The sequence below is a fragment of the Ascidia mentula genome, chromosome 5 (genome assembly GCF_947561715.1).
Source record: "Ascidia mentula chromosome 5, kaAscMent1.1, whole genome shotgun sequence".
NCBI lineage: Eukaryota > Metazoa > Chordata > Ascidiacea > Phlebobranchia > Ascidiidae > Ascidia > Ascidia mentula.
The window spans coordinates 10,040,678-10,061,756 of record NC_138570.1 but is presented as its reverse complement, the minus strand read 5'-3'; the positions used below and the strand labels follow the sequence as shown (position 1 = coordinate 10,061,756).

Sequence of the window (21,079 nt, the reverse complement as noted above, 5' to 3'; positions counted from 1 at the left end):
TGAATATATATATTTGTAAATGGGAACAGTGACATGTAATCTTAACCTTACCTTTACAGTGGAGTCCGATATTCCGTGAGTAAAGTGTTTTACCATGTTAGGGAGATTCCCCCGAGCTAAACCAGTCATTCCGGCTTTGACGTCAGTGAGTAAACCGATCGGGTTACCGAGAAAATCGACTGAACCGAGGATTTTGGCCGCTTGCCCCTTCAGCTCCTGCCGCAAGTGCTACAAAGCAAAGCGGAAAAATTTGAGGGTATTTTTCTGTTGAACTTCTAAGTCGAATTGATTCTACGAAGATCTCTTAAGCAATTGTTTATGTCATCAAACCGTCAAGAAAAGATTTTTCTTACCTTGGAAAATTCGGCCAAAATAAAAGCCACAGTTTCAAACAGATGGCGTTTGGAGTATGGCTGAATGGAAACGGGCGCCCTTTCAAACTGAACCATGGAGAAACGCAAGGCTCTCTTCACTGCTTTTAATTCCGGGTTGAGACGAGAAGCAGTAAAGACGCTTAGTCGCATGGGGGCGGCCGAGAGTCGGATAGTGTCAAAATAGAAACGCGTCGCAACATTGTCGTCGTTTATGTTGCAGACAGCTCGGTTTAAATCCATCTGCGAAATCGAATTTTAAAAACTAATACTGCGTAAATATCTTACTAAAAAGGCCCTTATTAAGTACCATTAAAAATACAGTGCAATTTCGAATATTTAAAATGTATTAACTTCCCAGACAAAAGTTATATACGGTTTGGTCTAAAAGAGGCGTATAGTAAAACTAGGAACGATGACCAACAGGCAAAAAATAACAATTTTGGTTGTTAACGAACCTTAGCCTCATCGAGGACTTCAGAATCTCGGGCCGATGAAGATGGTCCGAAACCAACAAAGTAAAAAAGTTTGAGGAGTAATCGCTCCTCAATCTGAAGCGAAAGTCGACCGACGTCGATCGAGAAAGACTTGAATATCTGATACCTGAGGTACAAACACATCACTGTACACATCCACCGCATATGTCAAATTGTATGCGAAAAGTCGCAGAAGAACTGTGAAATATACGTAGATTTTATTTCAACTGACGTTTTGTCTGCCATCCTGTCAGCAACAGTCGCTTTATACTTTATAGTTTTGTCACTAGAGAAGGACAAGTGTTGCGAAAAACTTACAGTCGACTAGATGATGGTTGGCGAACTGCCCGCACCGATATAAGAGGGTCGGTTGGTGAGCTTTCGGTTCGTGATGAACTTGTGAAGGATGTTGTGGCGGTACGTGGACACAACATTACAGGAGGGTGACCGTCCAACAGCTGATTGTCGAGCTAAGCAAAAAAAAAAGTTTAAAATAATTTTGGAAAATTAGTTACTATGTGTAACTAATTAATGATGAAAACAGGTTGACAAGATGAAGAGGTATTTGTAGCAAGTAAAAATACTAAAAAAAGCGATAGTTAAATTTACTTTTAGGCAACGCAGCGACCTGCGGCTTTCTAAAAAATAATTATTAAAACGACGAAGTTCATTTTGTATGGTGGCTACTTATAAATAATCGTCAAATTTTTCTTCTGTAATTAAGAGTGCATAGAGTTAAGAACATGGCCAGGTGGTCCATGGAGCGAATAAGGTGAAAAAGTACATACCTGTAACTTCTGGACCCGCAGTGAAAAAATCTGTTCGCCAGGAACAAGAGACAAATCCATTTGAACTCCGTTCATGGTCAGATAAAGAAGTTCTTCCGGTGTGTTGTTAACCAGCGATATACCGACACCCTTTGCCATACTGAGGGAAGCGGTGAACTTGGCTGTTGATTGGGTGATGGCTTCTCCGTTGCGTTCATCCGTGGCCATCACGCGCTTGTCCGACTCGAGGATCGTCCAATCAGATTCCATTGAAAAAATACCGGCACGCTTTTGCCTGAAGTATGTTTTTTTTAGTGCCTTTAGAGGATACATAAATTGAAACAGTTGCGGCTTTTGTAAAAGGTATTTGGAATAACTAACTATTGGTAGCCAACTACGGTTCTGGAATGGTTACACTTTACTATTGTCAACACGTCAAACGACACATAAATGCACTTGGGCAACGTTTATTCATAGGTTAGCTGCACTATATACGTACAGGACACGTTCTAAACATGTGGTTTAGTGCAATGTTTCGTAACAAGCGCAATAACTTGGGCTTACCTGATATCAACAATGCGTAAGACGCGTGTCGGTCCATCCCTAACCACCTTGAGAGATAAAACTCCACTTCCCGAAATCATCTTATGACGTGAACACAATTCACGTGGTAACGGGACTCTGTGCTCGTCAAAGGTCGCCAATACAACCACACTGTTAACACGAAGATCGCCGGCCTACACAACAAATCGAAGTTAAACCAAAAGCAGGATAGCCATTCAAATATATATGTAGTTTTTTTCTATACTTTAACCAAGCAACACAGAAGACGGAACTATTGTCTCAAACTACGAGCAGTTTGATCTCGAAGTTTAGTTTTAAAACCTAACTTTCAACCACAATTTTACACCCAGGAACATAACTGACGGTTTTATAAATCTTCAATCCAAACAAAATAACCAATGCAATAGTCGAGATTTTTATGATACAGACGTTTCGATTGTTGTACTACAATCATTTGCAGTGTAAAATGCAGGCGAGCTGGCAAAATGGGACGGTGAAGTAACGATAAGAGAAAAACAGTGATGCCCCAACAGATCAATTTACCCTTGCGCAGAGGTTTCTATGACGACAATGCAACCTTCCATCATCGCCGAACGACCAGGTTTGGGTCGATCTCCTTCGCTCGTCAGTTTGCTTTAGCGCGAGGGGAATCCCCTCGTCAAGGCTCCGACCAGGGGTGAAAGCCATCTCGCCGATGTCCAACACCAGACCTTGGTTGCGGTTCGACAAAGACGGTTTGCTGCGGATTGTGACAAATACACGTGCATGGTGTTTCGAATATCCGGGCTTGCGTTTCAATAGTTAACTGTATGCGCTCTATAAATGAATTTACTTTTACCCATAAACGGTGGACTTTTAAACGGGTATAAGCAATATAGAGTAAATAATGTTTTTAGTACGCTGCAGACAGAGCAACTGTTTCTCTGACTGAAACTGAAAGTTTGTTTCCTGCTTTTCTGATTTTTTTCGTAGAAAAAGTTTCTCTGTTACAAACAGGCCTGTAGTTTTCGTCCTTTAACTGAGCTACAAGTTTCAGCGTTACAATAATATCTGACCCTTACATGGAATCTTTATCGGGCGGAGAACTTCCGACGTGGAAAATTCTGCCATCGCTCGTCATTCTCCACAACTGTGACCTCTTCCCTGTTCTGAGTGGCTGGAGCGTGATCACGTGACCACCGCGGGATGTTTGTTGTACTTCCATAACCAGGATAGCTCCACAATCGTGTTCGCCTGTGGTAGAGTATTTAAAGTTACAGAAGTAGTTTTCTTTGGTCAGTTCGAACGATTTGCGTTTGCCAAATTGCTTAATGAACAACGAGACGTTTTACAGGGGCCTAAATAGATTTTGTAATACGAAAATTAAGGCAATTACAGAGTCTAATTGTTAAACCAACCAAATTTCCGCCCGATTATTAATTATTTTACTCACATTAGCTCCACCTATAGTTTCCTATAGGAAGTAATATTCAGGACTTAATAGGGAGTAATTCTTACCAGAGTAAAAAGTTTGAGTGGGCGAAAGGCCGACTGTTATGTAGATAAAGTTCTCATAGTAAAGTTGTTTCTCAATACCGATGTTACTCATATCCAGCGTGACCTGCTGTGAACTCCCTGTAAAAACATACCCAAGTTTGCCACGTTACAAACAAAGTATCACAAACATTATCACAAACTTCCACCTTTAACGCTGCACTGTAGGTGGTATGGGAAGCAAGGTTCGTCGCATGCGTATGCCAGTTGGGTTTCGGCTGGAACGTCAGTGTTGAAGCTCTCATCTGTTCCAACCTACAACATATCGGTAAATTTGGGGTTTTAAATAAACATGGAAATGACATAAAAGTTGACTCGAGAGTGTATAGGATTACTATTAAGTATATGTTGTTAAGGATATCCCATGGTTTGCTAAAAGAACCATGTGTGAATGATCATTATACCTGACAGCTTTAGCAATAAATACATATCAGCATTGTCGAAAAAACATTTCGAACGTTTATCGAATCAGAATTATCTTCTGTAATTTACCTGTTTAAAGATGACCGGCGCCGCCGAAACGTTATCTATCCTGAGCGGTGGGGGAACGAGAGAGGGGTCGGCGTCGTTGATCGATATGCAGAAGGTGGCGTCTACCAGGGTGACTTCGACGCTCAGGAAAATGCAGTGTGGAGCTAATGGATGAACATCGGTATCTGAACACGGAAAAACAAACGTTTTGTCTTGAGAACGAGAAGTTTCACAGGTTTGGAATGGAAAATGTAGATAACCTGGCCAATATTTTCAAAATTTCAATAACTTACATAGGAGACCACTTCGACCAGCTGCAAGTCTAAGTGCAACGTGGAAGGCGTCAGTTCTGTCAATGAAGAATCCTCCCGACCAATGACAAGCCGGTTCGTCAGCAAGTTTGACGCACAGCAGATTGTCAAGATCCACACGAGGCCAGTGGAATACGACGCTCGATCCTTAAGCAATACAAGATGACAACATTCAGTAATTAAAATAAATATTATGCAAAACAACAACAAACATGTTGGAATAATTCAGTATTAAATTCTGTCGCGGTGCGAATAAAACCACACAATTTTTTTTTTAACTTTTTAAATTATCTTTTGTTTTTTGTCTCAATTTTGTAAGCTTGTAACTGACGTCAGTACAAAAAGGTTGCGAAGGATTGTTTTGTAGAAAAGGTTTTTCTAAACAGAGGATGCTTTTTTCAAAGCTGAAAACGAATGTAAAAGTTGCTGGAACCGTGAAACTGTCCAGCAATATTTTTTCAATCAGAAAATGTTGCCTGCCGTCTTCATGCAGGCGCAAGTTTGTAATACAACAAGCAACACACATAGTCCTTACCTGGAACGATCGTTAAATGGAAACTGTTCCCTGCACTGTCTGAAGTGTACGATATTGCGTGACGTTGAGCAAAACTGAGGCGTTTTGACTTAGTCCGGTTGATGAGAAGAAACCGCGGGGCAACCGTTACTATGTGTGTGTGAAGATACCGACCCCAACCTCTCCGTACACTTATACCGATATAAAACTCACGGTTGGGAGTTCCGTCATGCGTTACCTAAACATCATAACAGTTTCAAATACTCAGTGTTTCTTTTTCTTCCCACATATTGCTTATACCACAGTCAGTCTCTGCATGTGAGGTAAGGTGTAAAAATGAACAGTTTAGAGTGGTCTAAAACCTGTTTAAAGTGTATTGTTTTTGCGTTGCGAAAATTTCGACGACGTGTGACGTCACACTGCATTGAAATTTCAAACCAACTCGACTCACCAGTTTCAACGTGCGAGTGCACGATCCCCCGTCTGTGGAAAACCTCTCGCAAAATGCGGGGATAGCTCGAGGTCCGGAACCCCCGACTTCCAAACCTTGACGAGTGAATTTTTCCAGTTGGGCTTTTCTGCCGAGCCGCATCGTGCACAAGTAGGGACTTTCCCGGTTCGCGTAGGAGAACAGTAGGGGTGCAAGGGACCTGGCTTGTTCGTGGGTGTCATATTGACCTGCTGCTATTGTCGTACAGCTTTCCTGTTTTACGATGATGGGTAACCCTGCCATGGTAGAAGGGAATTCTTTATTAAAGGAAAGTCAAATTAAACAGTTAAAATTTCAAAATCAGTTGCTCGAAAGAGATTGCATGGGTTTTTCAAAACAATTACAAAAATAGCTTCTATCAAAGCTGAAATCTTTGTATTTTTAAGTCAGTAACAAGAGGTTTGTGTTTTAGGTCAGCAACAAAATAATTCCAAGATAAAAATGTTTCACACCAGTTGTGTTGACGATCCAGTATCCCGCCATCACCGATATCTTAACCGAACAGTTGAGTCGCCACAAAATGCGAACGTTGAGGATGAGACTTTGTTCGTTGTAATCCTTGATGACCATTCGCATCTGAAGAGGTTTGGTTATACATAAGACATAATAAAGAATCGAATCTTGAATTTCAAAAGCAACAAATTTTGCCCAACGAACAAATAAAATGCTAATGTTGTCTTCTATTCTGCTAAAATTTGTTCCTAAAATTATTTCGTTACTTCAATGTCACATTTTCATGTAAGGTTTCTCAAAACAGATGACGGAACCAAAGATGCTGCATTTACAAATAATTTGGGCTGTTTGACAAAATAAAAAAAAATAAAAACACGTAAGGTAAAGTTGCAAAAGGCAAATATTTTCTTGTCGTCAGGCGCGCAATAGTTGCAATTATAGAGAACAAACTACCTTTGCCGAATGTTTCCATTCAAGTAAACAATAATTTTGTACAACAACACTTCAGAATCTTTGCGTACTTGAAAATTTTTGATGTTCGCTGGTACCACGAGCTCTCTGCAACTCTTGAAGTTTTCCAGTAAACAACCGATGATAAGAGATGACGATTGTCTGTCGTGACCTGGAATCAACCGAACCGTGTGTGGTGTCGCATCCACACCTGGCTTCAACCTCCCCTCCACCGAAGTATTCTAAAGTCGATCAAGTGTTGAATAGTGGGAATATGAAATTGTAGTTTTCATGTATTTGGAACTGTACAGATTTCGGTAACACTGTAATCCGCTGTTGTGTACGACCTGGTTTTAGCTGGTTGGATTAAGTTATCATTAGACTTTTGTGTAAATCCGTCAAAAATTTAACTTTTACACATTTGCAAGCCAGTATTTACCGAAATTCTACAAAGTTTAAGGTTGAACAGAGTCGGTTCGACAACCTGACATTTGTATTAACAACAGAAAACCTAGCAACAATTATACCGAAGCCATGACGAACATCACACGTGAAAACAAAAAAAAACTATTAAAAAATTATAAAAATGAAAAAGTAAGACCAACCTTCACGTAGTACTTAAGATCACAAGGCAGGAGGTTGGAGATGACGACTGGTGGAAGAATGATGATGGTGTGTCCCGGGAGTTTGGTAAGAAAGGATGAGGAGGACCTGTCCAGTACATCTTGATCCACAATCTCACCTTGTTCAGTCAATATTTCCTGGACTTCCTCATAAGATGGAAAACCCTTTTGTTGAATGCACACAGCGAAACTGCGGAGTTCAATAGGGAATGGTTAAACAGTTCAAAATCGAAATGGTTATAAGCAAGTTGTAGGTCGAAACAGTGGCCATCTGTATGCAGCTCACAAAAATCGAAATGAATATTTACTGCAATTGTAAACACGATTATTATCAATTGTGTATAATGAAAGTGTAGATATGAAAGTATTAGTAAGGCATATTTTTAATGAACTTTTCGTGGTTAATTCTCTCTGGAAAAAAGTAGAAACGAGATTTCTGTAGCAAAAATGACGGAAATGATCATTTTTGTGTTTGATCAAAAGTCTTGAACATCGCTCAAAACACATATAAAAAAACTCACTGGAATGGTTTCGCATTATCTGTAGATTGTGAAGGTTTGCATTCCACCTGTTAAGAAAAATAAACATTCTCACAAGTTTAAAACAACATTAATTCTGTCGACAAGCAGTAATATGCGTAACAGCCACCCACCAGAAGGGACTTCTCCTTTTCTGTCCCACTGCACGTTTGCCATTCAATCTGTTTACTGCTGTAGTAATAAGGTCCGTGCATCTGCACTCGTGGGCGAACTCTCATTGCGCATGACGTCATATTAAGTGGAATGTATTGAGTTTCTCCGGGATCCAAACTGCTCGAATGCATTTGTTCACAATAACGTGGATAGTTAACTTTTCACAATCAACAACGACATGTGTTCGCTTTAACATTCTAACAAGACTTTTGGGTCGAATTAAACAATTTGGGGGAAAACAAATAAGCGGATCCTGTAATTACAAACCTTTTGCAGAAAATATTATAAATAATCCTGAGTCGTCTGTTTAACGTTTTGCAAAAATTAAAAATCTCCAAAGAAGTTTTAAAACCAATACTTTTCCAAATGTTAACGTGTCTTGTTTTAAGTAAAATCAAGTTTAAAGTTAAACGTACGTGGGGAGGGACATGACGCTCGTATCATCAACGTCCTGTTTCTCCAATTGAAGCTGTATTGGGATTTTTACTCTGCTTTTGACGGCAAGCGCCGACCGAACAGTGACAACCTTCTGTGCACTGCCCTCTAGCGCCACACTAAACACCACTCTCACCGGCTCCATGGATCTGATCAAATTGAATACCGTTAATAAAGACCAAAGCAAATATATTAATCATTATTAAGGAAACGATTTGAACACTGCTATGCTCAACATCAGCTCAGCTCATCCTAAATGATGACATCACTGCAGTGAGCATTTGAGGAAATTCATTTAGATTAACTTTATCGCATCAATGTTATAAAATTCGACACTCAGAATTACAGTTAAATTTTTGTGCAAACCATATTCAGAGTGCTATCGAATAAATGTGTTGCGCTTGGATTATTTTATTTCAACAGAAATGCTCTGTGTTAGAAAAACAAACTGGCAACAAAATTATAACATATTGAAAAGGTTCTTAAATGTTTCACTACAAATTTAGGAAGATTGCAAATTTACGGAATTTCCAACCAGACGAACTTACTCGTAAACTTTGGAGCTTTTGTCGATATGTGCGAAGGCATGTCTAAAGTAAACTCCCACCCGACTTACTGTAACAGGTTTCAGGGTTTTCCACTCGCCGACCTTGACTCGTATCTAAACACAAGCAACTATGTTGCTATAGCAACGTGACCGAGCAAAGCAGCAAGTTATACCTGGTGCAGTTTGAGAAGTCCGGTTCGTTTGTGTCGTTGTTTCTCGTGGCTTGTTGCGAAATGGAAGGACTTTTCTTCGCCTGGGAAGACTTCCGTCCACTGCGCGTCGCTCGATGCTGACGAGTTTGGGTAAACTGACAAGCAACGAAACAAGTTTTATGAATTACAATCAGCCACACGAGAACACGTTTATGTTAAATTCTTTGATATTGCATATCTTTAACATGTAAAGCGAAAGCCGGTTTTAAACGTCGGGTATGTTATAGATATTGATTGTGATGTTTACCGCGGGAATGACCAATCACAACACTAAAAGAGCGCCGTACGACTTTGTAATAACTATTCCTTACTCAGAGATTCTATAACCTTTGCAAGACATTATACATCGTTAGATGTGATGGGACTCATAACCACGCCTCTATTCAGAGGGTACATAACGGGCATATAACCACCTGAAGCAACGACGTCTGCCTTATGAAGAGCTGCAGTTTGGGTGACGAACATTAAAGGGGTTCCTGTTAAATTACGAAGTGCGTAAGGAACAAAGGGATGTCTGACACGACCCGACTGTGACGTTTTGCTCTGGCTTCCTTCGTAGTCGCGTTGCCATGTCGAGCTAGTCTTCTTCAAAGTATCCATTAGTGCTGACGTAACGCTGACGTCAAATCTGTGATGTCATCCGGTTAAATTCGCAGTTTAGTGCGTATTATTATAATTTTAAACCTGTCCGATGCTTCAATTTTCAAATTCCACGTGCCGCTGCTTGATTGGCTGCCTGAATTTTGCTCATGTTGCCAGGCAACGTTACATCGCCAAGGTTCAAGAAACGGCTCCCACAGAGACAAGAGTCTTCAATAAACATTATTAATAGTTATGCAATATATACTACACATATATTTCAATGTCAAAACCAGTATTATATGAACATAGAAATCGAGTTCAACTGCAGTTGATTAGAAAAAAAAATACAAACGTTTTACTGACGAAATGTACAAAGTTGATAATAACGCAGTTTATACACAAGAACATACGCAAAACATTTGCTGGTATATCATGAAAAATCGAGCTAAAAAGAGCCACAAATCACCTGTTGTAATAATCTCCAGTGAGTTTGAACGAGGAAGAGCCACGCTGGCCGTGCACACAATCCTTCATTGTACGTTCGAACTTAGGAGCGACTCCCTGCCTCACATGTAACGAGTGAATGGCGAATTCAGCAAGCGGGACGTCACAATCATCCGCACAATCGTCGATCAGACAAACCCTCGCTGCGTCCACCTTCAGGGAAACGCGGGCCACAGCAAAGGGGATGTCCCGTTTCGAAGGTATAACGTGTTTCTGGGTTGAAATTCAAAGGTCCGTTTTCATGTAGGAAAAGTTTCGGGAAATTATCAAAACGCAACAACATAAAATAAGAACAAATGATCGTGTTTTGAAAAAAAGCTTTGTGTCGAAGAGGTGGAATTAATTCATGGTTTTTACCGGGACGTTTCACAAAAAGTGAAGAAATCAATACAAGGAAGTTATCATAAAAGGCGGTTGAAATTGATTTTTTACACTGGATTTTTCATTTTCCTGAAAAAAAAACTCACAATAAATTTGCGAAGTAATTATATCAACGTTACCTTGGCATTCGCTTGTAGGGTTGCGTTGTCAACCAACCAAGAACCTGCACGCGAGATGTCACCGTTGTTGACGCTCAACGCGTAGATGACGTCATTACGTGAGTATCCGACCGTAGTGAGGTTCCGCACTGTTTCTTCGTTCGGTTTGTAAACTGCTTTAATTTTTGTCGATTCCGAGCTTGTGCTTGCTGACATGTCGTGTTTGGTAGCTGCGTCCATATGTAATTTATATGTTCGTTGAACAAAAATTGTAACAAAGTAGCAATTTGTACTCATATGCAATTTGAAACAGTATTAGGTAGATACAATTATCAATTGTTTGCGGGAAAATCATTTTCCTTTCGTTATTAATTTTTTTTTGTTCATTTTTTTGTGTTTCGAAGTTATTGCACAACTACTATTGATTGAGATGGAACAAACCGTTATTTCATAATATACGACTGTACAATGTACATATAAATATAACTGTTTTTGACTTATTCTATTTTATCGTTTTCAAAATGCTCTAACCTAAACCCTTGCTTTCGATTCCAGCTTGTATTGGAAGGGATTTCAGTATAGCGAGGAATAACATAATATCGTTGTATGAAACCCTCATATTGAGATCGGATATATGAATTTCAAGAAGATTTCTGCAATAAGACATAAATTCACGACTTCAAATAATTAAAACAAACGTCACAAAAACCAGAAAAAACGAGCACTTTATCGAAGCAATGATCATTGACCAACTATGAGCAATGGAGCCAATGATATGTTTTCAGTGAGCTACAGGCCATTGTTTCCACCTAGTAGGACTCATCAATACAGCTTTGGCAGCTATTGACGATCTTGCCACCAAACGGCCAGGCGAAAAGGATCATTTTGTTAAAAAATCAGTCAGTACTTGAAACAGTCACCTGTCCAATACTGAATAGTCGTGTAAAATATCCAGGTTCATCAGGTCGACTTGTTTGATTGGTCGAACTTCAATTTGAACGGTGACTGGGTCGATGATGGATAGAGCTGTTTCGTTCTCTTTGTCCAGTTGGCAAGAAAACATCTAAAAAAACAAAATGCTCCATTAAAAAACGTCACATAACAGTTTTAAAACACATGTTATAATAAACAGTTAAAAACTTGTGTAACCAAGTACCTATACAAATTTAAATACAAAACCATTTGGTGCCTGTGGAGCATAACAATTTTCCTAATGGATTTTTATATATGTGGGATATGAAAAGCAGACCTTAATGAAGGTAATTTGTCCGCAACATTTCGCGCTGTTACACTGACCTCATACATGGAACTAAATGCATTCGACAACACTTACTTCCAGTCTTTCCAATCCGCAACGTAAAGGCAGATTCCCACCCATCCGCGATGAGGTTGCTTGTGATTGCTGCGTGGCGCCATCTTCCGGTGATACTTGCAACACTGCTGTTGACCGCAAGATGACAGCATCGGTGTCGAAACGCGCCGAGTCTTGAACCACCACGAATTCGGTTTCGGTGACGTTCAGTTTAAACTCGTCACTACGAACTTCGGGTTCGAGTTGCCCTAACTGAACATTGGAAAGAAAAGTAACCGCACTGCAAGTTTGGGAAAGAAGCCTTATTTTGATTAAAGTTTAAGTTATGACGTTAAGTATAATAATGATGCATGGGATGCAAAAAATGTATTCGGAAGTCTGAGTGAATCATGTTTTGTAAAATTATTAAAACACTAACCAAGCAGGAGGAATCAATTAAAAGATTTGCAGTTTTTTGTTCAAAGACAAAAGGTTTAAGTCTGAACAAAATGAAACAAAAAACAAAAGGCAAAACAAGTAAACGGTTACCTGAAAGTGCAAAGTGATCAACCGTGAACAACACTCGAGGTACACACAGATTACTATCCACTTACGTCGTCCAACCTTCTCTGGTTGCCTGAATCCATTTGTTTATACTGCGCCATTCTCTGCGCGGTTTTCTCCCTCAAGGAATCACACCTGGCCTGGTTCGGGTTTTGTATCAAATATTTGTTCATATCGTTCAACCAGTCGAGAATAACGTAAACCCTCATGTTGTTGAGGAGTGCAGTAAATTCCATAAAACCGGGACCCGACCTGTATTAAAAATACAAAGGCTAAACAATGGGAAATTGTACTAAGTTGAAATATATTTGAATATTTACTACAGAAATTTTCCCGTAAATGTAAAAGTTTTAAGCTAGTTTGGTAAATTGCACAAAAAAGTCTCCCTAGCAGAATACGAAGATTTACTTGTAGCAAATTCTATGCAGGCTATACAGGTAACCAAACCAGCAGCATTGATGAGCTGCAGTTCATTTAACAACAAATCCAATAAGGAATAAACAAGTCATCCCAACACAGCAATCACTACCTTTGATGAATCTCAAACTGCAGCAAATCTGAATCACTTCCGGCAGATGGTGATGGTTTGTTGGTCATTGGCCCGAGGATGGTAGTAAACACACTGGGAGTGTTCGAAGGTCCACCGTCACCGCCAAACTGCCACCTAGTGTCGATTGCTCGGAACGCTTTACAGGAGAGGTTGGTCGTTTTCTTATTGTCCGAAAACGCGCGGTAGCTTAACACTGACTTCATAAAATCCATCCTAAAATTGTATAATTTTTATGGGGTTGTTGTGGTAATATAGGCAACAAACGTTTGACGGTCAGTTCAAATTACCATTATGTCAACCTCAATTGTTTTTTTCTAGTCCCAGGCGAGTATAATATTTCAAAATAATGCATAGTCACACCAGCTGCACTGATGAGACCTTTTAGGTCGAAACAGTGGCCATCTGTCTGCAGCTTACACAAATAATTCATATTATTTGTTTATGTAATTACCTGCCGAGTGATTTTGCTGGTGAAACATCGGTTGCATGTTGAAACAGCAATTCAATGCTGACGTTGGTCAAATGAAAATCCATACTTAAGCCAGTGTAAACGTCGCCAGTCAAAACAGTCTGTGAAAACGCAAATGTTAAACATTTCGCTGGACTATACACGAAGACACTCATTGCGACGAAAAATATTTTGAACATGGTTCACAGCAATGAAAAAAATGTTTGGATGGGTTTTGAAAGGTCTTTTTAGTATGGTCGTCTAAAGATATAAAAAAGTAGTTAGACCCTCTACGTGTCACCTATTTGTCTACTTCATGCTTCATTTACCCGCTCACAAGCAATATTGAACAAGCCATGTGGTTGAATACAAATGCCTTACATGGAGTTTTGATGGTTGCAAGAATGCCGTCGGCTGAGGGAAGTCGGGAATGGCTTCACCGGCGTTGTGGTCGAGAGCACCTCTCACTAACCAGTATTGTGTGTGGTCAAGTGCGCAATATACGGACGATAACCTCGCACACATGGCTGTGTCGGGCACACCGTAGTGAGTTATCTCTTTCTCGAGGTTTCGCTCCATCTGTAAGAGTCAAGGCAAAAACGCTTTAAATATCAACCTTTTTTGAATAAAACAAACAATATTTTTTAAACACGTTGCACAAGTTATGAATTGTTTTGTGTTGCGTTGTGTAGACTCAAAGGCATCAAGAGTTGATAGAGTTTGGAATATTTGCAAGGGTAAGTACGGATATATTCAACACGTATAAAGACGTTGTTTATTTCATATTTTCTTAATTAACGATGCGCAAGAACCATGGTAAAAAATCCGGTTGTGAGTAAGTCTTACTTGTAGTTTCAGCTGCACTTTGTCCTTAAGTAGAGGTTTTCCATTACACTGAACTGTATAACTCGGAAATACAAGATGGGAGAGATCCTGCACCGGTCGACTCGGTGAACTGCAACCATAAAAATCATAAACCACCAAACGCCTCACAACAATAAACCATCCCACTTACCTCTGCAACTTTCGCTTGGTAAAGGTGGCTGTGTAAAGATCCATGTCCACCAAACTGACGTGGATGACGTCCAAAATACAACGTCGAGTTGTTGTCGGTGATGCCAATACCTTCGCGCACAAATTAATGTAGGTTTTTTGAGGTATTTCTCGCTTTTACCTATGAACCATTTTAATTCGATTGGTTTTCATCTTATTGATGAGTTTTAAATTATATGAGCAGCGTTGTTGCCAACTACGTCTAGATGTCGCAAATTTAAAAGATTCCTTTGTCTTTTCCTTTATGTTATAACCTACATCTACGTCTTGATTCCCTACTAGACCTCCTGTGTCCATCTTTCCATTTAAATCCATGTAATTCTGCTCAGATTCAAAACTATATGACGCCAAAGTGCCCGGATCGCCGTTTCTCAGAAACTCATTGCGGAGATTGATGTTGCCTTCAAAAAACACATTAATTACCAAATATGTTGACAATGCGAAGACCATGTTGCATGAAGTTGACTATTTTTATTTATTTACCGAGGTTAGCCACCAAAAGTCGATCCGCGTGACTGCTTTCAGGTAAGAGAATAATGGTGGCTCCAGTTTCGATGTCCAACTTGACACGAGCTTGTCGACATGAACTCGTTCTGACACTTTGACCCACGGACGCCGCTCTCATCCGACCGAGCACCTGAATATCGGTAATGTAGTTATCTGGCAGGGGAAGGAATTCAAGGTGAAGCAAAAATTGCGTAAAAGTTCAAAGGTGGGTGCAAAATACTTTTAATTACTTTGAATATGAAAGCCAAAGCTATTATGCTGTCAATGCATTAACAAAGGTATAACCAAAGGCTAATTAGCTGCAAGATCTTGACCAGACTATTTAGCTGACAACATTGCAGCAAGTTACCAAAGCTGTGCTGATGAGACTTAATAGGTCTTCAGCTCACTTCTACATTTGATACTTTTCTTTCTTATGTAACACGATGCGTGTTTTGTTCCTAAACTTTAAACTTACTGTTCCGAAAATTTCGACAATAAAGTACAAAAGATTTTACACACGTAAATTTGCCGAGTAGATCTGCATGCAATAGTTTTATATCTCATAAAAATGCCTTGCAATAACTACAGTACACAGAAAAAACAGCTAGGATGGTGTCTCTATGCTGCGCGCCATATTGCTGATGCAACTGGTATTGTTGGTTCTTACTTCTTGAAGTTGTTGAAAGTGTTGAAGGTAGGCGACCACCTCGTTTTGAAATCTCTGTGTGTGAACATAACGAATGGAAGTCATGCGGAGTCGAACGCTGATGTCGAATTCCCTTTCGAGTTTGTGGTCGAATTCATCATACCTTGATGATGATGATGATGATGATAAAATGGTTTTGATTTTGTGTAACGAGGTGTGCAAGTTGTGGTTTGTGTAAAGGTAGTTTAAAGTATTTTAAACAAAACACCATAGATCCTCACAGCTCCACAAACAGTAGCAAGCACACTGGGAAAAAGGCAAAATCGCTGGTGCATGACATTGTGTGTTATTTCTTGAAGGGGAGGGGCGCCACTTGGACATAATAGTTTAACAGTTTGTGTTGCATTTGTGAAAATGATAATAAAACATAAAATCCACTGATTGTTGGAAGAAAAAGCAGAAATCAAACAACCATATGGCTAAAACGTTCTTATAAACACTTGTAATAATATGTGCACATACAAGTGGCAAGCGATATTCGCAAAAAAAGATAGTCTGGACAGGTGCCTTTTTTACAGTTTCCACATCTCGTATCTATATTAACAATATTACAACTTACTTCATAATGTCGAAATCAAGAGCTCGGTCCCCGGTGAACATGAATCTATCGCGATAAAGGGATCCGTTTGGACTCATGTCGTGCACGGCCAGACCACCTAGTTGTCCTTTCACATTCAGCGTCCCGTCTGTTCAAATGTAAGAAAAGTAAACGGTTGTTTTGACAATTTTTTCCCACTGTTAGGAACCATACCTCGGATTCGACCGTGCAATTTGAGTCCCGTCACGTCAGCTTTCAGTAGTTCGTATTCGGGTTTGTTGAAAATCAACGTGAACCTTTTCACCACGAAATCAATCTCGGAGTTGATGTGTTCGTCCGGTTGGTTCTCGTAGAATGACCTGGCATATGGGAGAAGGGGTTAGATTTCAGTAATGGGCGGAATCACCTCTTTTCAACCTTATGTCGAGCCTCTTATCCCATGAGTAAGTTTCCTCGGTTTCACGGTCGAGTTGGTAGGTTTTCTTGGGGGAAGTCCCGATTCCGAAAAAATCAAGAAGCACGACCCAGGTTTGTAGATTGATCTGCAGTAAAGATTTCGGACACCATTGAATCGTTAGTGTGTTTATAAGTTTAAAACGAAGTCATCGCGAGAAAGTCTCCTAAAACTTGACAGTTTGACCCCTTTACCAACATTCAATGAAAAATATCCAAGTTAGAGTAAAAACAGCTAAAAATTGACCAGTCATGGTTATGCTATAGATGTAAGTAACCAAGATCATTACACGCAACAAAAATATAGGTAATATTCCAACTTTTCAACATGCAAATTAGAAATCTGATCAGACAATAACCTTTTATTACGTCACTGGGTGCGCTTTACTATGAAAGATTATGGTATTCATTTCAACTATTCAAACTACCATAAAGTAAATTGATTGTTGGAAAAATGCATCACCTTACAATCCAACATATTGAAATCAACATCCACCCTTCTATTGACACGATTATAAACACGCGAATATGCGACGCTTTTTCCATCCACGAGAAATGCGCGGATGTGGACGAGAGTGTGATCCTCCGTCTCCTCATCAACCTCTTGGTCCAGATAGGGAGGTTGCGGGGAACTTGGAGGAGTCGGAGGCTCTTCCACCTCTCCGTGTTCTCCAACTGAATTTCGACTCGATTCGTTGCGCTTACGTTGGGTTGTTGATCCAAACGCACCTAAAGGTGAAGGAAGTTAGAAATATATTTGGTATATAATACCGGACGAACAGCATTCCGTTGAACAGAAAATGGCGTAAAATGACCCAGTTAGAGGAGAAAAATTTAACCCGGTTTAACTGTGATTAACATGTGGGAACAAACGGAGAAAATACACATTTCAGCATTTCTTGATACATAACAAAGCTACCCTGGCAGGGTGTCGATCAATGATCATTTGGATAGTTTTTGTGTAAAGTTGAAAATACCGATCAAACAAACAGCTCTGTAGATGTTTTATATAGATATCTTTTGTTGTTGCAAGTATTAAATTTCAATTTAACTTTTTACATTTACAAAGTACATCCTGACATATTAAGGTGGCTGTATGACAAACGAAACAAAGATAATAATTAAGAGTTCTGTATCGCAAGAGGAGCCTTTTTGCATCGTCGGTATGCCTGTGTCAGTAACAGATTATTAAATTGAGGTCGTACACCATTTCAAGTCACACAAGCATTTCACCTGATGATAAACCAAACTTTTCGTAGGGTCTGAAGACGCCTCCTCTAGCTGTGGTTGGTTGGGAAACGTTGAATTGTTGCTTCTGCGATGACGGAAACGAAGTGGAGACGTCAGCTCGTGGCGACATGGTCACGGTGGTAAATGCAGGACACGAGGTTGAGAGATATTCCGTCTTTACTTGTTCCCTCTCATTTCGTGTATCTTTACATCCGGGAGTGTACGAGACCACGATGTGCCTGGAAAGTTGTAAGTTCATTAGAAGTATAATGCTATACACTCATGAATGGAAGAAACGGTAATATTGTGATGAGTTGGACAAGGATGGAATTTCGCATTTGGCGTTTAATTTAGATAAAAAACATGTGATTTACTGGCCAATGCTTTAAACGTTTCTTCTTGTAAAACGGCTGAAAAAAAAATCTCATACATTTCAAGAGCAACTAAACTTTAACAAAAGCCAACTAAGTCCATAATAGGGGGTATAAGTTGACTTGTACAGAAGTAAAGCCAAACTTTTACCTGTCGGAGGATCCTTCCGGTTGCAACATATCCTCAATATCAAGAGACCCCAGGGAGAGATCTATAGATGTCCCGAAGCGATTTTCCTTTTCATAAGAACCGTGAAATCTCTGCAGCGTCACCTTTACTATGCCCTGAGATTGAAATCCCGGTAAACAAAGTATGGAGATTGACTTATTGTATGCTTAAGAACCCTGCTACTGACCTGTTCCCCTTCACTCAGATCGCCACTCAGTTGAAATATAAGGGACGGAACACGGAAGCTTGCACTGATAGGTGTGTATTTTCTTGTTTGCAGGGATGTCGCGCTTTGTGAAGTAGACTGCGAAAATAATTTAAATACACACGTAAAGCATAAGCTACGTTGTGCTCAGTAAGTACTTCATAATATAATATCCAAAAACTTCACCTTTAATAATGCAATGTGCTTACCGGTAGACGCTGTGGCGTAATTTCCAAACCCGGTGCGTCAAAAAGGGAAAATTCGCGATCGCTATGTGGTGTTGACTGCGAAGTGGCTGTAGCGAAATGTCTCTTTTTAATTACTGCCCACAATGCTGTATGTTAAAGTGCCTTACTTGAAAGTGTGGCTCGCCTTCCCGCAAGATTGGACTTTTTCCCGGGTGTTTCAAGCAAAACGGGAGCAGAATCCGAATGTTTGGGGTGTTTCGGGGGTGTGTCTTCACGATCCGAGGCAACGCTCCGAGCTTCGTCAACCTGGTCGATGTCACCACCGTACGCCACGTTGTCAAGTGTTTTCAGGACTTGTTCGTACGCGAGTTTGGAGAGGGTGACGGTGAGGGCTGTAGCTGCCCTGACCTCCACACACATTCGCTTGTCTGAGATGGCGCCGACGCACGACGCGAAGTCGTCACAGCAATCCGTGCTGAAATCAAAGTATTTGATATCCATGCAGAAAGTTCATGAAAAGCAAATTGTAGGGTCATTGCAAGATCGCAAGAATGATTTTTGAAATTGTTTCCAAGACACCGTTACTTAGTATAGTCCCAGGATTAAGATTGTTGAAGAAGTATGTTTGACTAGAGATTACGAGAATAAGAAAGGAGTTTTGGTAGGTTCAGTCATTTGAAACACCAACTACTATTCCTACTTAACAAGTATGATACTGGTTAAAGTCGTTGATATTCATGCAATGTACCTTCGGTGTTCAGAGAGGAAAGGTAAAAAGTTTTAATTTTTTTTTAAACAAACAGTGTCCCGTCTATGGATAGCGAACGCAAGGAGTTAGTCTTAAGCCAGATTTTTATTGTTATTGTTTCAAAATGTCCAAGCCTTCACCTTTCAGGTTGATCTATGCGTGATTTTTCTGAACAACAACTCCTTGCATCGAGAACGTTCTTCGGGTTCGGCACAAAAGATCTTTTTACCACTGATAATTGCAACGAGGTCTTGTGCAGAATTTGAACGTCTTCGCCCGCCATCATGCGCTCCCTACAAAACAACACGAAACAATCGTTCCAAATTCACAGCAAAATCACTGAAACAAGTTTCTCCAACCCTTCCTCCTTGAGTTTCGAAATGCTTGGTCCGCTGGAACAGAGAGAACCGCTTGCGTTTCGTTTTGCCGCCAACTCTTCGCTTTTCTGGCGGTGACTTCGCAAATCCATGTCCACCACCTCTATATTGAGAACGTCCATTGCACCCATGTCACTGAAAAGAAAGAGTTTGGAACATTGTTGGTAAAACAATGGAAAAAGTATGACGGGTTTGAACTGCTAAATTTAATTTCTGGTACGACATAAAAATTACCAGATTCTTTTGGCGCAACTGAAAAAGTTAAATTCAAGTTAAAAAGTTTATTTCAGAGAAAAAAATGATTTGAGGTCATTATCGAACGAATTCACAATACTTCCGTTCCTCTTTACCTGTTTAATTCATGAACGTTGCGAATGGTAATCTGACCAAGATTGGCGACGAGGAGTTCGTAGCTGCCAGGATATTTTGGCAGGGCTACGAGGGGCGACTGCATTTGTACTTGCAACCGCAACCTAGTGCTGTTCGTCTCTTTATGAACCCTATACGGCGATTGTTGTGCTTCTTCATCTGGGTGCAATTCCTTCAAGTCGATCTCTGACAAAGTTAAATAAGCAGTTTACTTTGTGGAGGTTGAAAATATGCACGCATTCCCACCATCTGTTTGTTCGTCGAACGCGGCACTTCGGGCCAACATCGCCATGCTGTAGTCGGATACCTTGTCCACGATGCTTCGGGCCATATCTTTGTAAGCCTTGAAAAGAAGTCAATATTTAACAGAGATCTTAGAACAAAGCGTGAAGTTTCGCCGGATTTTAATTTTGGACACATAATTGCCACTTTTGTGTTAAAATGTAATTGCAGACAAAAAAAAATGACTTATGATATGTGGAACTTCTAGTCCTTTTAGCACGTTTTAATCTGGCGAATAGACATCAGTGTTGAGAAAGTAATAAAAATACAGCTGACTCAGTTGAGAAAGTAATAAAAATACAGCTGACTCAGGAAAACAGTCGTGAACGTACTTGACGAGTATCTGACGTCATGTGAGCGCGTGTGATGTCACCAGTTTCATCAATAAGCGCCAGGACTTCGGCGACCAGACGGGGTGAGTGAATATAACAAGCCGATGCCACCTTTACAGCCACCCGAGCTTCGCTTTTGAAACCTAACAAAATATGCTGTAATTTAGTTTCGATACAGGAAGGCGCATTTCGCTCAAGTTCAAAGGAAAGTTTGTTAATTAATTTACAAATATATAAAAAGT

At 40.1% G+C, this 21,079-nt stretch overlaps 1 protein-coding gene across 1 annotated transcript in view; it reads right to left on the bottom strand.

Annotated features, from left to right (window-relative positions):
- LOC145903709 (intermembrane lipid transfer protein VPS13D-like) overlaps positions 1-21,079 on the bottom strand; it is a 39,143-nt gene that overhangs the window by 7,284 nt on the left and 10,780 nt on the right. The window contains exons 23-74 of the mRNA XM_082991837.1: positions 20,838-20,980; positions 20,470-20,566; positions 20,205-20,409; positions 19,837-19,989; positions 19,618-19,770; positions 18,897-19,204; positions 18,751-18,836; positions 18,524-18,640; positions 18,319-18,452; positions 17,800-18,035; positions 17,030-17,295; positions 16,531-16,655; positions 16,327-16,472; positions 16,135-16,261; positions 15,537-15,678; positions 14,864-15,017; positions 14,639-14,781; positions 14,343-14,452; positions 14,174-14,282; positions 13,709-13,906; positions 13,331-13,449; positions 12,859-13,092; positions 12,380-12,581; positions 11,808-12,038; positions 11,395-11,537; positions 11,006-11,127; positions 10,496-10,704; positions 9,958-10,208; positions 9,594-9,719; positions 9,323-9,537; positions 8,871-9,004; positions 8,699-8,811; positions 8,132-8,299; positions 7,676-7,832; positions 7,545-7,591; positions 7,006-7,213; positions 6,472-6,642; positions 5,950-6,073; positions 5,459-5,733; positions 5,029-5,245; positions 4,476-4,640; positions 4,204-4,367; positions 3,861-3,966; positions 3,676-3,792; positions 3,240-3,411; positions 2,722-2,917; positions 2,179-2,351; positions 1,636-1,909; positions 1,166-1,317; positions 830-974; positions 354-614; positions 52-228 (exon numbers count right to left, since the gene is read on the bottom strand). Of these exons, the coding sequence (XP_082847963.1) occupies positions 52-228; positions 354-614; positions 830-974; positions 1,166-1,317; positions 1,636-1,909; positions 2,179-2,351; positions 2,722-2,917; positions 3,240-3,411; positions 3,676-3,792; positions 3,861-3,966; positions 4,204-4,367; positions 4,476-4,640; positions 5,029-5,245; positions 5,459-5,733; positions 5,950-6,073; positions 6,472-6,642; positions 7,006-7,213; positions 7,545-7,591; positions 7,676-7,832; positions 8,132-8,299; positions 8,699-8,811; positions 8,871-9,004; positions 9,323-9,537; positions 9,594-9,719; positions 9,958-10,208; positions 10,496-10,704; positions 11,006-11,127; positions 11,395-11,537; positions 11,808-12,038; positions 12,380-12,581; positions 12,859-13,092; positions 13,331-13,449; positions 13,709-13,906; positions 14,174-14,282; positions 14,343-14,452; positions 14,639-14,781; positions 14,864-15,017; positions 15,537-15,678; positions 16,135-16,261; positions 16,327-16,472; positions 16,531-16,655; positions 17,030-17,295; positions 17,800-18,035; positions 18,319-18,452; positions 18,524-18,640; positions 18,751-18,836; positions 18,897-19,204; positions 19,618-19,770; positions 19,837-19,989; positions 20,205-20,409; positions 20,470-20,566; positions 20,838-20,980 (8,720 nt within the window). The remainder of the gene's footprint in view (positions 1-51; positions 229-353; positions 615-829; positions 975-1,165; positions 1,318-1,635; positions 1,910-2,178; positions 2,352-2,721; positions 2,918-3,239; positions 3,412-3,675; positions 3,793-3,860; positions 3,967-4,203; positions 4,368-4,475; positions 4,641-5,028; positions 5,246-5,458; positions 5,734-5,949; positions 6,074-6,471; positions 6,643-7,005; positions 7,214-7,544; positions 7,592-7,675; positions 7,833-8,131; positions 8,300-8,698; positions 8,812-8,870; positions 9,005-9,322; positions 9,538-9,593; positions 9,720-9,957; positions 10,209-10,495; positions 10,705-11,005; positions 11,128-11,394; positions 11,538-11,807; positions 12,039-12,379; positions 12,582-12,858; positions 13,093-13,330; positions 13,450-13,708; positions 13,907-14,173; positions 14,283-14,342; positions 14,453-14,638; positions 14,782-14,863; positions 15,018-15,536; positions 15,679-16,134; positions 16,262-16,326; positions 16,473-16,530; positions 16,656-17,029; positions 17,296-17,799; positions 18,036-18,318; positions 18,453-18,523; positions 18,641-18,750; positions 18,837-18,896; positions 19,205-19,617; positions 19,771-19,836; positions 19,990-20,204; positions 20,410-20,469; positions 20,567-20,837; positions 20,981-21,079) is intronic.